The sequence below is a fragment of the Neopsephotus bourkii genome, unplaced genomic scaffold (assembly GCF_033783945.1).
Source record: "Neopsephotus bourkii isolate Nb327-2 ecotype Australia unplaced genomic scaffold, CSIRO-AGI_Nbou_v1 NB_13, whole genome shotgun sequence".
NCBI classification, from domain to species: Eukaryota; Metazoa; Chordata; class Aves; order Psittaciformes; family Psittacidae; genus Neopsephotus; species Neopsephotus bourkii.
Genome location: NW_026900530.1, coordinates 552,913 through 575,263, shown reverse-complemented (window position 1 = coordinate 575,263; position 22,351 = coordinate 552,913). Strand labels below are relative to the sequence as shown.

The following is a 22,351-nucleotide window of genomic DNA, read 5'->3' as shown; positions in this document are numbered from 1 at the left end:
ATTCATTATAAAATTAAATCATGCCATGCTGATTGCTTCACAGCCATTCTGGTTCAATTATGTAGATTTTAAAATCCACTCTGAATGTTTGTTGAATGTGAAGTTCTGCACAGTGACAAGGGTGAGTGCACTCATCCTTATAAATACATACTTTATGTGCTGATAGTACTGTTTTGGAATAGTGGCCTGACACAACCTTCTGTGTCATGATTTGATCATTAATATGCATTATGAACTGCACAGGATAAGGAGAGACAGCATGCTCACATTGGGATTATGGTGGAATATGGGATTGCCTTGATGAGTAAACTGGACGGCATCAACCGACATTCCTTTAACAATTTCCGCCTTCGTATTGGTAAGTTTGTGAAGAACATGAACTCTGCAGTAAAAGTTAAAAATGATGCAGGGTAACACAGGTAAATTGCTGAGTGCTGGGGAGCTCTTCTGACCACTGAACAGAGTCTTTGTATTGTTATAAAATGATGAATAGCTGAAGGCAGTGCTGTCTAGTCTAGCTTTTTAAATGTGCCAAGTTCCTTCATGGGTGGGCTGTTCTAATCACTGGAGGGAGCAGTATGAACGCTGCAGCTGGATGAGTTTGGAGAACATTAAAGGTACAGATGGAGAGTGAAATACCCTCTTATTAACTGTTAACTAAAGACAGAATTGACATTATACAAATGTTTATTTCTGTGTGTTACAAGGAAGAATTTTGCTTTGGCATGAACTGTGCCCTAGCTCTTTCTCAGACTTGCCATTTTACACCGAATGAGTCACATCACATCTCCTGAGCGACAATGCTAATATTTATAGACCAGTAGGAACACCACATGCTAGAAACGTGTGCAGGGTAAAGGGGTTGTTTTGGCTTTGTTTCTTTTCCTCTGAAGCTCATGACTTACAGCTAATACTGAACGTAGAGATCACATCACTTTCTGCTTAAGTAATGACACCCGCTCTTGTTTATGCAGGGATAAATCATGGCCCTGTGATTGCTGGTGTGATTGGTGCTCGGAAACCTCAGTATGACATCTGGGGGAACACTGTCAATGTTGCCAGCCGCATGGAGAGTACGGGGGAGCTTGGGAAAATCCAGGTAAACATGTGAGCCTGGAATGTCTAAGACTTATTTCTGATAGTTTATTATGAATAATCAGAAGACTTTCACAAGTTTCTCACTCTTTTCCACACAAAGGTCACAGAAGAAACAAGTAAAATACTACAGGAGTTGGGATACTCATGTGAATGTAGGGGACTCATTAATGTCAAAGGCAAGGGAGAACTGAGGACTTACTTTGTTTGCACGGAGACGGCCAAATTTCAAGGTATGGGACTGAACTGAGGCTATGATGAACTTGATCAAAATAGACTTAGAACTGCCTCCCTTCTGTGAAGACTTAGAATTTCTCTCCTTATGTGAAGGACTTACTCTAAAACCATACATATACTATTCCTGTTCCCTCTACGTCTCAAGATAAGAGAATGATTTACTATTTTTTTTTTTTTTTCAAGAGGAGAAGCTCTGAATAGCTCCTGGAAGGCTCGCAGCCACCAGCCTGAAACAGGCTACGTTTTCCTGTATCAATTTGGGGATTTACCTGGAATTATCATGAAGCATTTTCAGTTAGATCCTTTCCTTACCTGCACTGTGGGAGTTTAACAGCTCCAGTACCAAGAGCTGTGGATGCACAGCAGAGCTCGTTACTAGGTTAGAATGTTCCACGCTTGGTTCTGGCCCACACCTGCTTATTACAGTATTGCATTTGTCATGGACAGCCACGTGACGCTGTGGGTGCTGCAGATCTTGCTTTTAGTGCAAACCAGACTGCACAGCAGAAGACAATGAATAACGGGAAAAGAGTCGCAAGTAAATATATCCTGTGACAATTGTGCTGAGCTCCTTCAGGAAAAAAGAATTGCACATCATGGAATCCCTGTTTCTTTGTCTTTGCCTCCTCCACAGTAGTACCTTGTACTGAACAAAAGTTTTCATGACCAACATCTCTTCAGAGCTAAATTTCACCCAGTTTGGCATGTTTACATTACATGTCCTCCATTGTGTTTCTGTGCGTCTGTACTGGTTATCCACATGCACATTCTGTATTGTCACCTAAGTGAGTGTTAAGGCTTTAGATGTAAAAACACAGACTTGACCTCAAGGAGCACTGGCCTCCTGCGGTTTGTCCTGGTGCTTTATTAGACAGGATCCGAGGGCAGCTTGTGTTGCTGACACCAGCGGTAGCTCTGTATGCTGGCTGCATTGAGGGCACTTTGGGATCAAAAATAACCTGGTTTGAATTGTCTGGACTGAAGAACAGACTTACAAGGTCAGATTAGCAGCAGTAGCAGATACGATAGAAACAGAACTGTGTTAGAGGTGGCTTTGGGTTGTTTTTTGTTTTTTTAAAATGCTCTTATTTCCTCAATTTGACTAGCCTCTGCCTGTCTTAGGTACCTTTTAAAGGCAATGCAGTTTATGAAACAGAGTGGGCTTGAAGGCTTCCAAAGAATGTGGGGAAAAAATGTATTCATAACGGAAATGTTTCAGCAGAGCCTCGATACTGGAAGTACATGCAGTGTGTTAGTAAGATCATCACAGAAATGGACTTGCTGAACATTGGTTTTGTTTGTTAACTCTTAACACTGTTAATAGCTTTTGCTGTTTTTAAATTGCATTATTCCACTTACTGCAGTCTGTTTTCTGTTGGTGGAGATGGTACTATTTTGTAAGGCTATCAGCTTGTGCCCAATGATAGGTATTAACTAAGGATGGATCCCCACTCCCCGATATACCACATATAGTATGACTATGCAGCATGGTGGTTAAGTTCAACATCCATTTTTTTTAAGCCTTACTCTTCTACAGTGTTTACTAATCTTTCTGGGTTTAGTACTAACAAGTACCAGAAAAGTGTTTAACAAGCAGTTCTACGCATCACTGCCACTTTCCAATTACTGTGTTATTTCTTTAGATGAAGTGACTACTTCAAGACAGGCAGAAATCTAAGTATTGCCCAGCTATAGATTAAACACTGTGCTTCTAGCCTTTGTCAATTTGGTAGGTCAAACCTGGCAAGTTAGAAAACTTTTTGATGTTGACTGGGTCACACATGGACTCACTGAAGGACATTTTGTACTTTTCATGTTAGTATAAGGTCAGTGTTGTAGTTGAATAAACTTTAAAGTGGCTTTTGCTACTCTTGTATGTTGTATGTTGTCGTTACAGATACTCAGCAAGTGCTTGTTTTGAGATATTTATTTATTGTTTTCTAAGTACCATGCACGCCTCAAAGGCTCCTTTTGGTCACTGATGTTGTATGCTAGGTGAAGTGACTAGTTGCTTCATAAATGTTTTGCCAAGGGCATTGTGCCTGAGGCTAGAGCTGGCTTTTAAGTGTCCCTGGTCACGAACCTGGTAGGACGTGGATATATGTTATCTGTGAAAGAAAATTCCCTGTAACAGCATTTTGAAATGCTTTTATTTACACTGTACTGCCAACCTGCTTGGGCATAACTTCAAATGAAGCTCACTTCCAGAAGGATGTAGAGAGCTGCATCTTCCAAAGGGGACAAACTTGGAGTGTTGCATGTTTAGAGGACACAATGCCACTTGCACTGCTCACCCAGTGTCTTGTGTGCTATACAAGGCATACCTGGGACGTGAGATGGCCTGTCACAAAGGAGTTGGATCTGGGGATGACAGAGGACTGATTTCTCATCAGAACTGGAACTGTGTAACATGAGAGCTACATTCAGTCACTGAAAAAATTCAATTTAAGCAGCAGCTGTATTTAAATAATTGTTTTCAACAGTCCTTGTGAGAGCAAACTGTGAAATTTAAGATCAAGGAATAACCTTGTTAGCAAAATCTCTCTTTACAGCATTATTGTTTCCTTAAACTAAGAACCTGGCACTATGTCTCACTTGAAAAGCTAGTAACATCTTAACTAGCAGTCTATTTTAAAGAACAAACTTTTGATTTTACTATTAAATAAAAAACTTCCTGAAACTTGTTTGGGTCTGCAGTGATTTTGACGAATATCCCCATGAAAAGGGAGTACATTTCTTATACCACTGTAGAGTTAATGAGATTGCTTTTACTTGTGAAGTCAACATCTATTTTTTTTTTTAAAGTGTGTAAGTGGAAAATACCCTGTAAAATTTCATGTCAACAGCTACAGAATAGTTTCAATACTTGGTTTTCCGTCCTGTGTGTACCTGCTGCGTTATCTGCAACGTGAAAGATGGGAAGGGAGAGGCATTGTGCTTGTGCCCTTGGTTTTCTCTTATAGCATGGAAATGATCTAAAATACCCATGGAAAAAATCATGCCCTGGAATAGTATCTCAGCTGCAATTACGAAGACTGACTTGCGAAAAAATTCCAGTGTTTTACTTTTATTAAGAAATTATCTGGGACAACTGGAACTACAGGAGCAAAACCCAGGGTGAGAGTTCTGTCCTCTGGGATGAATTTTAATTGCAGAACTTTCAGAACAACTGAACATTCCTGTGGCTGTTTTTAGAGAGGCGGAAGGGAGGGAGCATAGGGATGATGCTGGACTGGGAGTAGGGGTGGAGCTCACCATGATACTTTGCCTCTGTTACATAGTGGTCCAGTTCCATGCCCCTGCATGTTCTGTGGTTGCTGAGCAGAGGGACTGGCTCGCTGCACATCGTTCCTGGCAACATCCAGGGTTATACTGGGAACAAGATGCAAAACGAGCAATATCTATAAATGCTTCAGGATGCCTATGGTGAGCCCATGTATAACACTGCCCACCTGTGGGAGACTGGTGAGCACAGGGCACACCCTGCTTATGCAGTGACACGGAGGTGCCTGACTTCTCCTCCATGCCCAAAAGCTGTATGGTCAGTCTGCTTTGGCGACGAGGAACTCTACTTTTAATGCTAGGTGTTTTTCAACTAGATGCTCCTTTCTGACAAGCCAGCCTTAAATCATCACGCAGGTAATGTTCAGTAGTACCTCCCAGTAATAGTGCCTGTGTGATTCTCAGAGCTGACTATCCTGTAGCAGGGTGGTACTTCACCTGCTGGAAGCAAGCAAATGGGTCTGTCTCCCCTCACCAGCATAGTATGTGCCTCAGCTTGCCCTCAAGCTTTAAGAACCCTGGGAGCAGATGGTGGTGCCTGAGATGAGATGGCTCCACATTCAGAGTCTCCCACAGCTGATCTTCTGTTAAGACAGGGTCAGTTGTTTGTATTTAAAAAGTTTATTTCTTAAAAAGTTTATTTCTCTTCCTCATGATCATTGGAGTTGTACAGTCATTTTAAAAAGGGACACTTGCCTGTTCAGATATTCATGATTTCTGCCCCAACCAGACTGAGATGCAGAGTCTATAGACTGCTTTTAGAAACTGCTGGTTGAGTCCCTGACCCATATACAGGTACATTTTCACTTACACTTTGACTTTTCCAGACATTTATCAATCCAGGAAAACTTAAATGCATCAGAGGCACCAAGGAATGCCAAAATAATAATTTAGTGCATTTACGTAGCAGACTTAACTCTAGTACAAACCATTCAATTTCAAGGGTCACCAGTCCCCAGAATTCATAATCAAATGTAATTTAACACACAAAGTACACGTGCCAGGTGAATGCACCTGAAGGAGGTTCATTTAGACGGCTGTAAACTGGACCAGAGCCTCAGATTGTGACTGGGCCACACTCTCGTTCCAGGATGGTGACAGTCTTCTTAGGTTCTTGAAAGTCTGAAAGGTTACAGTAGGTACCAGGTCAGTTAGCACAGAAAATGCCTAAATGGGACACATATTCCCTAGAGTTCTCCTCCTGGCATCTGCTATTGGTGCACAGTCTCAAGTCAGCTACACACTCTGCACTAGCCAGAGTATCTGCACTGATCTGTGCTGAAAATGCCATGTGTCGGCTGGCTCTGTAACATACCCTCACTTGTAGAGTGCCACGGAATAGAAAATGCTCGACACTTCTGCAGTTGAAATTTCTTGAGCAGTCTTCTTGCACAGGTAAGTTCCTGAAGTAATCCTGTGCTTCTTATTAAGAAATATCTTAACTGCAACCACAGACTGAATAAATTTGTTGTGTTTATTGGTTTCTTCAAAGGAACCACTCACCTGTTGTGAAGAGTGGGGAGGAAAACAACTTTTACCCATGATGTGCCACATGGCAGGAGCTGCTTCTGGCATTTTGTTTTCCACTGACCTGACTCCTTAAACCCCCCCCAAAACAGCAGATACTTTTGGCTGGAGAAGTTGAGTTGGCCCTATGCTGTCAATGTACAAAGCAGTGCAGCTGGCCAAACTAAGCCAAGGACAGGCACCACCACAAGCCTGGAAAAAGAGGAAGCGTGATATCCACGCTTAGCAAATTCCGTACATCCAGAAGATTAATTCTGGACTGAGATCAAGCACAGCAACTTCCTGTTCGAAAGAGAATTTAAAAAAGGGGAGAAGAACTGAAAGTTGGAACCAGGTTACTGCAAGTTTTACCGCAAGCCAGGCTAATGACCTGCAGATGTGGTTTTCTTTTAGTTGAACAGATGCTACAACAATACGTCTCTGTACACTCACCCTCTGTCAGATCTACCCAGTTGTCTTCTGTGTCAGGTAAGGGAACTGAAATTCCCATTGCTTTCCGGATTCCGTATGTACTAACAATGTCACCCGGAGTCACTTGTTGTGCAAGCTCTTTCAGGTTATTGGTTACTCTCTCCGCTGGAAAAGATAAGTGGATGTGTTCACATGCTGCATACCAGCACAAAATCCCCCCAAATGAGCACTTCACACTGTAAAACCAGCTTAATTGCTTAAATACAGATGCAACTACATTAAGTACTGTATCTGCAGCAGAAGTGGTTTGTAGTACTGCATGCAGTTATGCAAGTCACACTGGGAACTATGAGAGATGGTTATGAAGAGGAGGAGGAAGGGAAGAGCTGCTGGGTAAGGCTTGAAGTGCTCAAGGAACACCAGAAGCTAAGATGTGAGCTAAAAATGTTTGGTTCACACCAACACAGCACCCAGAAGGGGAACCTGGTGGCACCCACAGCCACTTTGTCAGCACTAGAGGGCCTTTGGGAGCCAGCATTCAGTTTTGTATGTACACCAGAGGCACTGATCTTACTGCTACAGATGTGGCTTTCAGCCCAGAAGGAAGCTGTAAGTATTTAAAACATCTTAAGAAACTAATATTTGATCTAGTTTAGCCTTGGTGTAACACCAACTTGATAATATTTCCCCAATAATGGGGGATTTATCTTACCACCTCAAGGGGTTGATTTTAGTCCACATATGCTGTAGCTGGTACTGCACAAGTTGGTTTTACTTGTGTAACAGCTACCCCTGTACACAGTCCTGTCTTACAAAGCTGCCATTAACCCAGGCTGTGTTAACTGACCTAAGAGATGGGCAGCTTTGCTCAAATGATGAAAGAACTTGTTTTATTTTACTGGTATGTTAAAATAAACTGATGATAACCAGATCAAACCTAAAGTAAAGCCAGCCTTATGCTAAGACCTTAGTAATACTTAAGCAGGCCCTGTTCAAAGACCATGTAAAAATCAATCAGCCAGCCAAAAGCTTCTATTGTCTGCTGTGGCACACAGAAAGCTCCCAATCAGTTTAAGGGGTAATCTATTCATAAAGAGGAAATACTTGTAATTACTGTTCAAAACTTTCATCTGGCTTTACACTGAAAACCCCTGAATTTTCTAGGCCTAACAAGGCATACAATCTGTACTGTAACTGTTAAACTTTTATCTTTCTTGAAGTTAACAAAAGTTGAGACTTGATCAGTTCTGCAAGAATGATAAGAAAAAGTGCATTTACCCAAGTGCATCTCTCTGTAAGATGGACCCAGAAGACAAATCATATTAGGGGGTGGTTTTGTACTTAGTCGTTCATTTTGAGCATCCTGGAGTTCTCTCAACAGCTTTGTTGTTTCATCAAGCTTCCTCTGGAAGATTTCAGCCTCTGTGTAATGAAGAAAAGAAACTTGTAACAGAGTGTATTTATTCACATAATGATATAAAATATAGTAAAGCTGACTATGCAAAGGGACTGAGAAACTGAAACAGTTACAGATGGACCAAACGTGCAAGTACCAAGAAAACTCACCCTCAGAATCAAACTCTTCTATGGGCATGCCAAAGTTTGTAACTGCTTTTAGTGCTGTAAGTCTGTCATTAGCAGAGTCCAATCTGGCAGCAATATCAATTTCCATGATCTAAAACAACAACAAAAAAGCAGCAAGTAGTAATTTAGATAATATTTAGATCAGCCTTGAAACAACAACATTGTTTGGGGAAAATCCAAACACAAAGTTAGTTAAAATTAATCTGCTCTACAAATGTGAACATATGGAGGGAAAGCTGAAAAGACACCCTATGAAATTTCCACTGCTCTACAGTTACTCAGTTTATGATTCTGTTTCATACTTGCACAGCAAATGGCATCTGCCAAAACCACTGGGGGCATGCACAAATGACAGAGAAACTTAAGATCAGCATCCCTATTTTGAAAAAGAAAGAATAAAACTCCCTTGAGCTCACCTAAACAAATTCTCTGCTTTAAGATCTGACGCCAAAACTGAAAACCAGTCTGGGCACGGGCTGCAGGTGAACGCTCCAGGAGAGCAGCCCCTTCCCCTAGAAATGCTGCTACACTTTTTCTAAGTGAACAAGTTTGGGTGGAATTATTTTAGAAGTGTATTGTACACCTACAGAGCTGCAAGGTATTTGAGAAAACTTCTGAAAGACAGCTGTGTATCAATCATGTGATATTCCCCGCTTATGTTACAAGTTCAAATTAAACCAAATCAGATTAAGGTAACAATAAAATGACTGCATCTGCCAACCAGATCTAACGCATGGTTAAATAACCAGAAACAAAATATATAAGCATTTTCTTCCAGTTCTCTTGATGTAAACTCTCATTTAAGACTTAACTTTTTGGAGATTCTTACTCTCCAAATGCCTACACAATGGCACACCCTTGTCACAAGTCACAGAGTGTACCTTTACACTTGTCACTCAGTGTAGCTGAACAGGCCCTGCAGTTGTAGGCAGTTTTGTAACTGTGGGGCTAGACAGGTTGAAGTAGTTAATTGATTCAGAAGTTTTACCTTTACATCTTTCATTGCACTGCTTCTTTCATGTGGGACTTCAGCCTCTTCTGATGGCTGAATCGAGAAAGGATTTTTAAAAAAAGGCATTAGAATTAATTGTCAAAGCAAAACCTTGCAAAATGCAGTATTTTTAAAGTGAGGTAAACATATGGTAACCTTAAATCTTAAAATAACCATAGTGTGTGTGCTTTTAACATAGTAGAGTAGACCAAACTTTTCTGACTTGCTAACAGAGAGAAAGGAATGTTTGGCTGATGGGGAAGGGACATCACTGGGCTGATAACAACTAAGCAGACAGTAAACTAAGACCAAGGATGCTGGCTTTCAAGATAGCGAGTGGCACCCAAAGTGGAGCAAGACTGGAACAGAACAGAAGCAAGGGCATACCAGCTGCTAACTCAGCCCTAAGACCTTGCAAGCATGCACAAGCACTGAGGTAATTCGGTAAACACAGTGAGGAAGACTACTGGCGACCACCAGAGACCCCCACTAAGCAAGAAAGCACATGTTTAATTAGGGTGAAAATATCATAATTAGTTCCTGGAAAAGGTATGAATATGCACAAGTATGATAAATATATACCTGCTGTCAGCAAGTACTCGGTGCTCACCTTTGCGAAATGATTCGCGTGTGCACCCTAGTGCTGCAATAAAGAATGCTGCTTTCTAAAACTCCAAATTGAGTCTCAGAGTTTCTCCGACCAACTTCTGTGGTAACAATATAATGTTATAATGAGCTTCCTCTGTAAACCAAGTCAAAAAGCAGAAGGCCCTCCTTCAGGTATTAATGTTTACTAAAATTCATGCTTACAGCACACACTGTATTGCTTTTTGCAAAGTCCACATGCTCTTCCCCAGTGATGTCACATCAGAGATTATTTACTGGGGGGGCAAGAAGAAACAGAGGATCACCTTTAGAGGCTGAAATGTATTGTTTCTAGGCAACTGTATTTCTCTTAATACTTGCAACAGGAACTCTGTAAGTCAGTGTCACTGTTGGGTACCAAAACAGAGCTGAACTAGTAACACTAAGCAAAGGTCTGAACTGGGGCTGAAGTTGACCCATCTTTGACCCATGAACTGTGGCTAGTATTAACTTAGCTAATGTATGACCCATTAATAAAAGGCTATGATCAGTTTATTTTAATAGTTTACACTGATGTGAAACTCAAAGCAAAACTTCTAGTTAAAAGGAACTGTCCTGTGCAGATTCTCAACTCATTCTTAGATTGCCAATTAAGTTAACATTGTCAAATCAGCCCTTTTGATTCCCTCCATGTTTGGAATATACTGGTATCTCCTAAAAGGTGAAGAGTAGCTGTTAGTATTTTTACATAGCACATACTTGAGCTTAAAAGCACTGTACCAAGTAAAGGGAAAAACTAGTTACTAGTTCTTCTGAACCAAAGAGTGGCTGCTAGGAACATGATAGATTTCTCATGGAAATCAGAAAGCCTGTCCATGATCACCTCCTTTCTAAACTACTGCTTACTGGCATTTTCTTACTGAGTGGAATAGAAGCTAGTGCTGATGAGAGTGGGAGAGAAGACATAGAAAGAATATGTGACTGTCTCTCAATATTTTGTTAATTTTCATGTTTCACTAATTAAGAAGTCAGAATAACTCATTTCCAGAAAATCCATCCACAGGAGACAAAGATCAGTGTTCACTTTCAAATTGTATCAATTACAAGGGAGCCCATCAAGAGGATCAGCATCACCTTTCCCTTTACACAGCTTTAGCTTGTGTGCTAAAACGAAAGACTGATCCCAAATCCACTCTTACCACTTCCAGTTCTCTGAGAGCTCTAGAGTGTCCTCCTTTAGTTAGAACATCAAGCAAACTATCAGCCATTAAGAAAGGATAATCTTGTGATTTCATCAAAAAATCATGGATACTGAAAGATCAAAAGAGTTAAAGATCAAAAGAGTTAATGTAACTACTTTAATACCAAATGTTCAATGGAAAAATGTTATGTAAACTCAAACCAGTACGTACAGCATAGAAATACAAGAAGTAGCTCAGAACAAGATCTAAACAGTTTGCTTTGGTTACCCATGCCTTCTGTAGCTGAGGAACCCATTCAGATTCCTAACAAAACCTGAAAAACTAGGAAACTATACTGCCTCAGGCAGCTGCATTGAAACAAGAGCAAAACTTGCACTGTACTTCCCTTTGGTATTCCCACATTTCATTCAAATTTATACCGCTGTGTAACCATTTGAAATTCTCATAAATCAGTAGGACTTTTAACGGTGAAGTTTTTATAATCAAGAATAACAGAAACGACGACAATTAATTATTTGCACTGTAGTAAATAATAAAAAAAAATCAAACAGTATACACAGCATTTAAGAATGCAACTGGGAATTGGTATCTCTGGACTCAGCTCTCCCACTACAACCATAGTAATTTGGTCAGTATTTGACCAAATATATGTCTCACTCAAGGCACTAATGAAGTTCATTAACATTAAAATATCCAGTTTGTATAAACACTCGTACCACTCAACATTTTCCTGGCTTTGAACACAAGTCCTTCAGAGTTAGTCATAAGTATACCTAAATTTTAGTCTGTGTGTAGTATGCATCGGTAGTATCAAAATCCTTCAATTTTGCTTAATTTCACTTCACAGGCAAATTCTCTTATTTGTTTCTTAAATCAAACAAAACCCAGCAGACTATAAAGACAGTAGCGACACTGCTCAACAGCAAAGACACAGCCCATCCTGCAGTGACACATAGCTGCTTCTGATTGTGAAAGCTGTAATACACATCCTAGTTGGTTGATTACCTGAAAGATCCTTGATTAGGCTCTTCCCCATATGTTGAATAGATTAAGTCAGAATCTTCTTTGCTTATGTTGGCAAATGTGGAATCATATGTCGGAGCATAAGAACTATAGGGTCCGTAATTCAAATATGTCACTAATGAATAACAACAGTATTAATTATTACCTCTGATATGTGTGCATCAGATAAAAGTGAGAAGGGGTTTTAAAACAATCCCCAAAAAGAAATTTTTACGAACACATTTCTTAGACTGAAAACAAACTTCCACAGAATACCATCTGTTCACACTGTAACATATTCCAGTAACATCCACCTCAAATGCATTTTTGTTTAAAAATGTTTTATTAACAATATTATGCACCTTAATACAATATGAAAATTCAGTCTGGTGCTGGTAACAACTTTTCAGGCTATCCACTACACTCCCTCAAAGGTTGCGAAAACCTTTTCTCAATATAGATGAAGATTAAGCATACCTCCCCTTTTGTATGTGTAAATTAGGCCAGATTTTGTGCTATGCTGCTGTTTGACAGACAGGCAATAATGCACTTTATCATGAAAAAAACCTTAGCTCCAAACCATCTGCATGTTAATGAGATCAACATATTTTCATTATAGAAGAAGAATGATCAATGTTTAAAAAAAAAAAAGCCAACAATACAAACCAACCATAAAACAAATGAGCACTTACCTGGAGTAACCTTGTTTCTTTTATCTTCTTTGAATCCTTGTAATGTATTAACTCCTGACTGAAGCCTTCCAGCTGTCATACCCAGTTTTACAGGGCAGTAACCTGGCTCTGCAAGAGGATGTATCATTACACAGCAATAGTATGTTAGGCATAGTTAGGTGACATAGGAAGATGCGGAAATTATTTAATACTCAGCCCGAAATGTCAGAATAAACAGGATATTGAGAAAACTCAAAGTTTTCCTCCCTAAATTGCTTGTAGTAAAGACTATGTGTAGTCTTAAACATGAAATCCAGACTACGTAAGTGGTAATACTCCTTAAGTATAGAAAAATTAAATTTTACATTAAGTTTTCATTATCAGTCTTCCTCCTCCCTGCCCTCCACTAACAGAGGCTACGCAACTAACGAGGATCTGATTCTTCACAAGAAAGACCACACTTTTATTTATTCTTGCTGATGTTTTCTGCTGCACAAATAGGTGAAATGGAAAAGTCAAGTCTTCAGCCTGACTTCTGCCTGTTCTTGACCTAGTCAGTTCAGCTCTATAATGAGCTGGCAGTTAAAATGTCAACCATCTGCACTCTTTCAGCTAGTGGCACTACACAGATGGCACCAACATGTTCCCACCGGCTAATTCTGGAACATCTGTGACCTTTCAGGTCAGGAGACACTGCATTCTGTACACAGACCAGACTTAAGGAGAATTCAAGAATGAAATGTGCCTAAGCAAATGGCAAGCACTCCCTTCTCCAATGGCAACAGCTTTCTAGTGCCGCTCCCACACACAGGAGAAGCAGCAGCCACTAAAGGCTCCCTCCAGCTGCTCCCAGTAAGAGGCACAGCTGATCCCTATCTATGTGCTCCCTGAGCTGCAGCTTTTTAAATCCAGACCTTTATCAGACTGAAAAGAAACATTCAGTTCTTGGCCAGCATTTGCTGATCTCAAGCAAAACAGCAGCAGGCCTGGTAGGTGAAAGCGGCTTGTTACCTGAATCGTACCAACTTACCTCCTGCAGTAAGGTCAACTGGATTAAGAAGGCCCAGAGTTGTTGTACCATCTGGTTTTCTTCTTTCAAATTCACACTGAAATAACAGCAGATTACTTTAATTTCTTAAACTAATAAAAACATTGAATGAAATGGTTCTATCAGCAGGAATCAGAAAGGGATTTCGAAAGGTCAGACTCAGAAGTGAGTGCTGCTTTAGCTTTTTATTTTCACTAGATAATTTTATTACTGGTACACGCACAAGAATTAAGAAATGGTAACTAATGCTGTTTCTGTAGAGGCTAAGAGATCATATATGTAATTCATGTTGAAAATTAAGCGGGCCCATTATTACCAAACTGGGTTCCTTCTTCTGGAGCATTAATAACCTTTGATCAGATACGTGGCTTTTTCAGAACTACAGGTTTTTGCAGGTCAGATTTTCTGAGGTTCTTACTTTTCTACTACTTTATGTAAAATTTCTGGAAATTTACACTGAACTTGCTCTGCTGCTGAAATTCAGCATATGTTCACCTGATACGCTTTTTTTGACCGTAAGATGTTACACAGAAGATCAGTCACATGCAGAATGGTGTAAACTGTAACTGTAGTAAAAGCATACCTTAAGTTTCAGCTAACACAAGATGCTAAGTCACCCTATTTATGAAAACGTGAAAGGCATTACTAAATACACAAAGAGCTACCTGGCTGTTTGCAAGCCGTCTTGTTAACTTCCCTCCGGATTCTCTAACAATACGATCAATCTGCTCTTGTTCCCTTTCCAAGTTAGTGCTCCGCAATTTGTCTTCAAGCAGATCTTTGTCCTTCCTGTGAATAAAACGCACACAACTTAGTTATTAGCTTTAACAGACACCAACTGGTTAAATACCATGAAAGGATATAGTGAAGAAATTGGTTTTGTGTTCTATGCAAACTGTTTTTGTAGACAAAACAACTAACAGAAGTGCCACTAAATACAGCTGGCAAAAGTAGGTGACAGATTTGTATCAGTCAATGCTTTATGTTAATAAACTCCATGTTTAGCTTACTTGAGCCATACTAGCATCCGAGTTTAGGATGTTGCTAGATTTTGTCGTCGCTCGCACAGTACTAACAAGGACAATTTTGGTAAAATATTAGATACTCTGAAATTTACGGTCTGTATTTTCAAATGTATGAAAATAAAGTCTCTAGTATTTCAAAACACTGAAAGAGGTATTTCTAAATATTAAAAGATATTTCAGGAAGTGTACATTCAGCAGCTATGCATTTACACGTTTCAAATACAAAAACCCCCAACAGTTCCTGAAATTGGCTACATAGTTATTTGTGCCAAAATGTTTAAAAGGTCATTTATATATAGAAAAAAAAAAGATTTATCTATACATATATTAAAAGAAAAAAAGGTATTGTAAAAGAGTCTAAACTTATTTCTTTTTGGTGTATGAGGATGCTTTATATAAATGTTGCTCTGTTGAGATAAGGAAGTCTTAACATCTATGCAGTACCAGGAAAAGAGAAACCCCCATCCACTGGTCCCTAAAAGTCATCCTGTTTCTGCAGCATGTAAAGGGTGTATGCTGTAACTATTACTGAGATAATACTTTACTTTTTGTGTTCTTTGCCAGGTGTTTTGAATGTGTTAGCATCACCATCTACAGGTTCTCCTTTGTCTTTTCCACAACCATTTTCATCTTCCCCAGTTTGCTGCAGTTCTGGCTTGTCCTTTTGCTTCCTTGTCTTCTGCAGGTCAGCCATGAATTCTATACTTTGTTTCAGGCTCTGAATTCTCTCCTAAAAATCACAGAAATCCTTTTATCTGCTGCTTTAATGAATCTTTTCGTAACCTATACGGAGAGGATTTTATTTCAATTCATTCTTTCTTATATTAGCAAATATAAAGATAGTTCAAAAAATGAAACATTAAATGCAAACTACTTCTTCAATAACTGATCTGGTAGCAGTACTGAAGCCTGAGCCTCGAAACAATGTATTTAAATTCTTATATGCAACCATTCGACAAATATGAAGTTTTTATTAGTTTCCACGAGATCCCTGTGAGGGAAGTGGAATGAAATAGGGATCAGAAAAGCAGTAGTATATTTTTTAGTATTTTTTTTTGTATTCTCTATTACCTGGCTCAGTATCTTCATCCCTGAGTGCAGCAGCTTTTTTGCAGCTTTGTAGTAAATGGTGTCTGGTTTGTTGTAAATCATTGCATTAGTACACATCAGTTTGAAGTTGTCCTGGAAAGATGTTGATAATTTCGGAATGAAAATTAAGATTTTGTACTATACTGTGCTAAAATCCTTGTTGCAAATGCAGTGTCTTGAGCTTGAGGGAAAAAATAAACTTCAAAGAACAGTTTTAATCCATGAATCTACAGAATCTACTTAATTAAAATTTTAAACAAAGATAAGTTACAAGTCTCAAAACTAGCTATAAGCATCCTGGAAGTATTCTTAGGTATTCAGTATTGTCTGTGGTTTTTGAAGTATTAATGGAAGTCCTCTCAGCTAAAATTACCCACTTCCCTGAACAACTGGCAGTCATTATAAGAAAAACAAGGTGAAGTAACATAAACCAGACAATAAAGCTAACTTTTACAATAGAAAAGCTGCAATTCAAAGTTAAATCATTATAAGGAATATGCCAAAGTTGCAGTCACAATGAGGAAAGGAAATGTATGCTTGTTTGAAGTTCATTTCTTGAATGACTGAGCTAGAAACTTCACTTTTATACTCACTGCAGAGCCTCTACAGGCAGGTATGTTTTATCGCATTCTCAGCTATTTACAAAGACAAAATGATGAAATGAAAAACAAACCAGAAACAGCTGAAACAACAGGGAATATTCTTTTGAAGCTTTTGAGTTCTAAAGAGGAATGTGCTAGAAAATACAACCAATACTATTAACCAACATCTGCCTAAGTTCAACACTTACACGCAAATTACACTTCTTCAGTGCTTATCTAACCCTGTAAAGAACTAGAGAATATTTCTGCTGAAGAGAACAACAAAACAGGCTCCCACACCTTCTAGAAATGTTAGGGGCCTTCAAGACAGGACCTCGAATGGACAAACTACAGCACAGGGTTAAGCAGCTGCTGCCAACAGATGGAGCTCATCTTGCCTTGGCTAGTTGTGGATCTACTAGATAAGCCTGGATAGCAGAGAGGTGACTGGAAACAAATCAGGAAGTAGCAACAGACAGGCAAAGCCAAGAAATTCACCAGCCTCCTTGTTTTTTGAAATACAATACATTCAAAAAAAGAAAGCACTCTGACAGAAGTGATTAACCTATTCATTCTCAAGTAAACATCTGACACACAGAAGAACAAACTGACAGGTTCTATTTAATACTGCATAAAACCTGGAACTGTCCACGTATTTGAGATGTGCATGCCCAAAGCAGAAGTGTTTTCTCTTTCACTTCCAGAATTAATTTGCTCACTAAAGTTCAACAAGAAACATTTCTTCAGGCAGAAGTATTGGTTGTTTTGGCACCTTCATATTCTCATAAAATACTAGAGTTCAAGTCAACTGAGCATAATACATCTCTGTAGTCTAAATAAAACTTACAGAATTACCTTTAATTCTTCTATGGACTGGTAGCCATTATTTTTGATCTTCTCTTTCATGGTACTAAAATCCATTGGGTTTTTAATGATCATGGAATAGCCAGGAGCAATAAAGTCAGTCACAGGAAATGAAAAGAAAGAACTTGGATCCTTTCTGTTGAGAAATGAAAAGACAGCTTTTTATGTTTCAATTTATAACAAAGAACATATTGAGCTTGGAAATTAAACAGAAGAGAAAGGATTAAATTGAAAAGGAATCAAAACCATAAAAGCTAGAAATGGTCTGTGTCAGCATAATCTTTCACTTTTGAAGGTTGAACAGATCCCATACGCAAACCTATATACCAAAAAAGTGCTACAAACATTACAGAAGTTATTTTCACATTTGGTAACTACCTGTACTCCTGAGAAGAAACCCCCCCAAACCAACAAAACAAAACCACACCCTTTTTAGGTTTTGGCTTTTCAAAAAGTTGTTTTGTACTATAATTAACTCACCAAAAAACAAAGGGAACACATGTCATGAGTATATATACTTGTCTTTCATTGTTTATTTAACAATAAAAGGAACAGAAGGGAAAGCTTACTGATGAAAGTTATGATAGAACTACTAATTAATGTTAATAGTTTTTTACATTAAAATTCCCTAACACTTTTGGTGATCTCTGACAGACACTGATGCTCCTGGGTGCTTCTAATAGCATTCAAATCAAAATACAGTTGGTTGGTATCTTCTCCTTAGGATCAGGCTTAGCTTTAAGCTGGCAAAGAATCTCCCCTCCCAAGCCACTGTTTTTTGCTTTTCACTGAACCCAGTGAAAAGCAAACAGTGTTTTGAAAAAACAAAGCAAGCAAAAAAACCCAAAACCACAAACCAAGCAAAAACTGTTTTGCCTTTCACTGAAATCAGTGAAAAGCAAACCAGTGTGAGACTGGCCTCCTATACCAGTGGTGATACTACACTCACTGGTGGAATCCTTGGCATTTCAGGCCTTCTTTCTGAGGCTTACTTACGACTTAGGAATTTCTGCTCCAAGTTGCTACAGAACAGTGAAAAGCCCTTTGCTATACATCTGCAGAAGCACACAGCACAGATATTCTGCAACACCTGTGGAACACTTGCACAACAGCTTCCAACTGAGAGAAAGGACTCAAAAGCAAAAATGACTGCTTCTTTGCGTGGAAAGGTAGCCAAAAAAACCTACCCACTTCTTTATGGTTGTTAAGTTTCTTGAAACTGACACCAAAGTCTTGAAAATTTAAAGTTAAGAGAAAAGTTGTGAACCAAGTTTGAAGCTTAATCTGATCATACAGGTAAAGGGAGAGAACTTTCAACCACTCTTATGCAAGACACAGATATTCTTAAAGTCAACAACGACTATGTTAAACAACAGATTACTTGAAAGAACTGCAAACTCAGCAAATCTGAGTGTTTTGATCAAGACATTTGGTTAATAAGACAGTAAGAGGACGTGGTTCAAGTTCTCAATGTGCATTTCCTTTCTATAGTAAATAATGCTAAAAATAGGAGAACTCCAGGTAAAAGAAGGTTCAGTTTGGCAAATGCATTCCAAACTCTTGGGCCTCTCTGAAAAAAAGAGTTCTTAAAAAGAAAGCATCACATTATCAGAAAATTGTCCCATTTTAGAAGTTTTCTGCAAGTACCTTTAACTCGAAACTGGAAGTGTTTACCAGAAGCTTAAACTTAGAAGTTAGATGCATGCATTCTTAAACTAGTAAATTCCTAAGCCAGTCCTATTAGCAATATATTTAGCAATATTTTCACTCAGCTTTTTATATGCCTCTTTCCTTAATGTATGTTATTTTCATTTTATAGCCCTGAAAGCATGTAGCACAGACTTTTACCTCTGCAGCTGTCTCATGAGTTGATTCAGAGCTTCCTGAAGTGGTGTCTGCTCCACCTCTAGATCAAAAAGAAGTGGAGGGAGAAAGGGTGTGAGACAGAGCTGACTGCAAGAGGTACTAAATGTCCAAGATACTAGAAATCAACTAAACAAAACTGATGCAACTTGAGAGTTTATCATAAATGAAAATAATACAGTGGCAAAACCCGTAACATATATAGAGGATCTACTTTTCTAACTCGCCTTGACATTCTGCCCACTCTGACACAGGTACCAGGTACCATTCTGCAAAACTGGTATAGAGAAATGTAGTTTCAGATTTTTGTACGAGATGGGGAAAAACACCAATATGGCAAAAAATGTCAGAAACAACAATAAAATTTGAGCCAATTAAAGAAAACTGCAATTAACAAAATAAATTTCTTTCTTTCCCCCCCTTACCTTCCTGTTTTGACAAAGTACTTGTCAATGGTTTTTCTGGTGGCAATTCCAATCTGATGGGGGTTTGACATTTCATTTCCTGCTCTCCCTCACTGTCTGCAGGGTCTCGGTCTCGTTTCCTTTTATCTTCCTAGAAAGAGAAATACTGTTACAGAAACTTACAGAAGCTGCAAATCAGCATTACCACTGTACATAATGCTCCCTGGATTGTTCAAAAAATAAAGTTGTAAGTCTTAAACTTTATGTACTGTCTCCATCTGCTGGACAATAAAGTAACTCAGACACAGAATGCAATGTAGCACTGGATTATTTTTTAAAATGTGACAGACAGCAACTTACAGCATGACAGGAACAATTCTGCACAGAGTTGTTTCCAGGGAAGCTCCTAATAAGATTTTTTATTTAAGTTTTAGAAAAAAGCTGTTATTAAATAGCTAGGAAGTTTAAATTACAGGTACCCATAATTCTTCAAATAAATGTTTTAATTACTTACCATGTTAAGAATTTGACAAGAGAAATATTTTTTCAGTTTTAATTAAGAACTTAGGATTCTAAATTGAAAAGCCTTCTTCCCATTTTATATAAATGAATTTAGAGACAGAATCTCCCCCTGCCTTTTAAATTTTCTGTATTTTTTGAAAGATGAGATATTCCACTTCACTTATCTTTTTCTAATGAAACTACCCGGAGAAAAGGAATCTGCAAAACTAACATAGTGAGTTTGAATGTGTTTCAACTTAAGGATACAAGTTACAGTCGTATCTGCTCACCTCTTCATGCAAAGACTAGAGGAAGTTGAAGCATGTCTACATGCTTCATTAATACATACCTTAACTTTTCTCTTTCTTTTCTCCTTTTCTTCTCCAGGAATTTGCTTTTCTCCTTTCTTTCTCTTTTTCCTTTTCCTGTCCTTGTGTTTCTCATGTTCGGATTTGTCTTCATACAGGCTGGAATCAAGTCCTGCGTTTCCGGTAGAGAGCTCAGCGACTTCACTTCCTCCAACTTTCAGCACCAGCTTCAGTGGCTTTTCTACATATTCTTAAAACAGCGGAGACACAATCGGTGTGAGCACCGTGCTCCTGCCCTCAGCCTAAACCCGCCACCACAAGCTCTCCCGCCCCAGCTCCCCTCCCCAGCCTGTCACTAGCCCATATAGCATTTGCGTTCCAGACTCGCAGCCTCTTCTGCCTCTCCCTCAAAAGGAATTCGAGACCGTCAGGCCGAGTCCCGAACCCAGCCAGCAAACCCCGCTCGCGCTCAGCGGCGGCACTAGGCCGTTACGCCCGGGAAGTGCCAGGCAGGCCGCACGGCCCCCTCGGACGGACGGCCGGCCGGGCGGGCGGCAGGAAGGACAGAGGCCCCGCGCCCGCTGTGGCACCTCCCTGCCCGCCTGCGCAGCACCCACCGTCGTAGGGGTGCTTGTCCGACTTGTGCTTCTTGTGTTTCTTGCCCATCGCGCCGGCTGGGCCTGCGCAGGCCGCGCTGTTGTGGCGGAGACCGGCCCCCCAACAAGCGGCGCCGCGCACGACTGGCAGGAAGGGTTCGCGGAGAGGAGGCAGCTCCCCCTGGCGCGCTGGAGGTACGGCGAGCAACACTGAAGATGGCGCATGCGCAGTGGGAGGAGGGCGGCAAGTGGTGTGGTGTGGCGTGGCTTGGTCCCGCTTGGCCCGGCATGGTCCCGCTTGGCCCGGCTTGGCCCGACCCGAGACAGTTGCGGAGCAGTAGTGGGAGTTTTTCGCCTGCTCTTTCTTCGGGGCCACCGCTCCTCCATCCCCCCCCCCCCGGATCAATAGTGTTTCCCCGCGTTCGGGTCTACGGGTAGCGCTGTGCTCCAGTGGCTTTTGTAGGATTCACCCCAAGTACTCCTGTGTTTGCACTAGCCTGCACTGCTCTTGCTGTGGGTGTAAGTGCTGGGGGGCAAGTATGGTACAAGCGAAAGGGGTGCTTTGGAAGCCTGATTTCCTAAAGCAGTTTTAAGTTGCACCTGACTAGGAGTGAAGGGGTCTGCTTGACCTGGTGCTGCTGCAGAGCTCTGGCTTGAAGCAGACCCACAGTCCAGGGTAAAGGCTCAGAGGTTGAGAGCTAGGCCCAAAAGTTGAGAAACTGCTGCCAAACTTTGTACCGGCAAGAACAGCAGAGGCTGTATGTGCCTGAAGAAGAGCAGAGGTGGGCTGAGGTCTGCACTAGTGGAAAGGACAGGTCTGTCCTGTGCTCTGACACAAAGCAGTGGTGGTGGTTCCAGCCCTGGCTGGGACAGGCTCTGCTTTTCAGAATGAGTGATTAAACTGAATGCTCACCAGTTTTGAAAACAAGCCTTTATAATCAGGTTATTAATTTAAGGCAAATATATGTGTATTACTCATTACAGGTTAAAAATAACAGAAATTGAGGCTTCCTAGAAACTGTGGAAGTTAACCCATTTGCCTTTCCTGGCAGTACTTCTCTAATTAAGCAAATGCTTTTCAAAATTAAATAACACTGATTTTATAGTCCTTCAAAGCTAACAGTGTATTTGCTGATACTGCTTAAACTGGAGTTGTGGCTGTTTCAACAACGCTGTGTATGTAATGTTTCCTGCTAACACCTATTCTGTAATACCTCTTGAAATTTTACTTCTCTGAAGTTTAGAGTGCCAAAAATAAGCTGTGTCTATTTAAAAGAGAAGCTTCAATTTTATTCCCACAGAATAGTCCTGTAAGTGCTCCTCAAGTTTGTTGACTCATATGTGATATTTCATAGCCAAAGAAAATAAGTTGTTAATTAGAGATGAATGATCTGGGTGGCTGTACATCTACACAAGGATTATTTTGAAAGCTTGGGAACTTAGAGAAAAATTTCTTGTTCATTGTCCGTTCAGTCACTGCAAATG

General features: G+C 40.0%; 2 protein-coding genes across 5 annotated transcripts in view; one reads left to right on the top strand and one right to left on the bottom strand.

Moving 5' to 3' along the window:
* ADCY7 (adenylate cyclase 7) overlaps window positions 1-2,611 on the top strand; it is a 70,173-nt gene extending 67,562 nt beyond the window's left edge. For all 3 annotated transcript variants that reach the window (XM_061369057.1, XM_061368978.1, XM_061369139.1), the window contains 3 exons: window positions 244-358; window positions 975-1,099; window positions 1,199-2,611. In XM_061369057.1, the coding sequence (XP_061225041.1) occupies window positions 244-358; window positions 975-1,099; window positions 1,199-1,345 (387 nt within the window). In that variant the 3' untranslated portion in view covers window positions 1,346-2,611. The remainder of the gene's footprint in view (window positions 1-243; window positions 359-974; window positions 1,100-1,198) is intronic.
* A 1,160-nt stretch (window positions 2,612-3,771) lies between these two features.
* BRD7 (bromodomain containing 7) lies at window positions 3,772-21,037 on the bottom strand. Of its 2 annotated transcripts, XM_061368783.1 has the most exons (17): window positions 20,888-21,037; window positions 20,312-20,520; window positions 19,483-19,612; window positions 19,043-19,100; window positions 17,186-17,330; window positions 15,732-15,842; window positions 15,206-15,390; window positions 14,301-14,424; window positions 13,618-13,693; window positions 12,609-12,716; window positions 11,920-12,052; window positions 10,912-11,023; window positions 9,125-9,181; window positions 8,119-8,227; window positions 7,831-7,974; window positions 6,574-6,717; window positions 3,772-5,736 (listed from the first exon to the last, which is right to left on the bottom strand). In XM_061368783.1, the coding sequence occupies exons 1-17, from the start codon at window positions 20,934-20,936 to the stop codon at window positions 5,672-5,674; spliced, it is 1,959 nt and encodes a 652-aa protein (XP_061224767.1). In that variant the 5' UTR covers window positions 20,937-21,037; the 3' UTR covers window positions 3,772-5,671. The 2 variants fall into 2 exon arrangements, with proteins under 2 accessions (XP_061224767.1, XP_061224847.1); XM_061368863.1 differs by lacking the exon at window positions 9,125-9,181.
* Window positions 21,038-22,351: the final 1,314 nt, after the last annotated feature.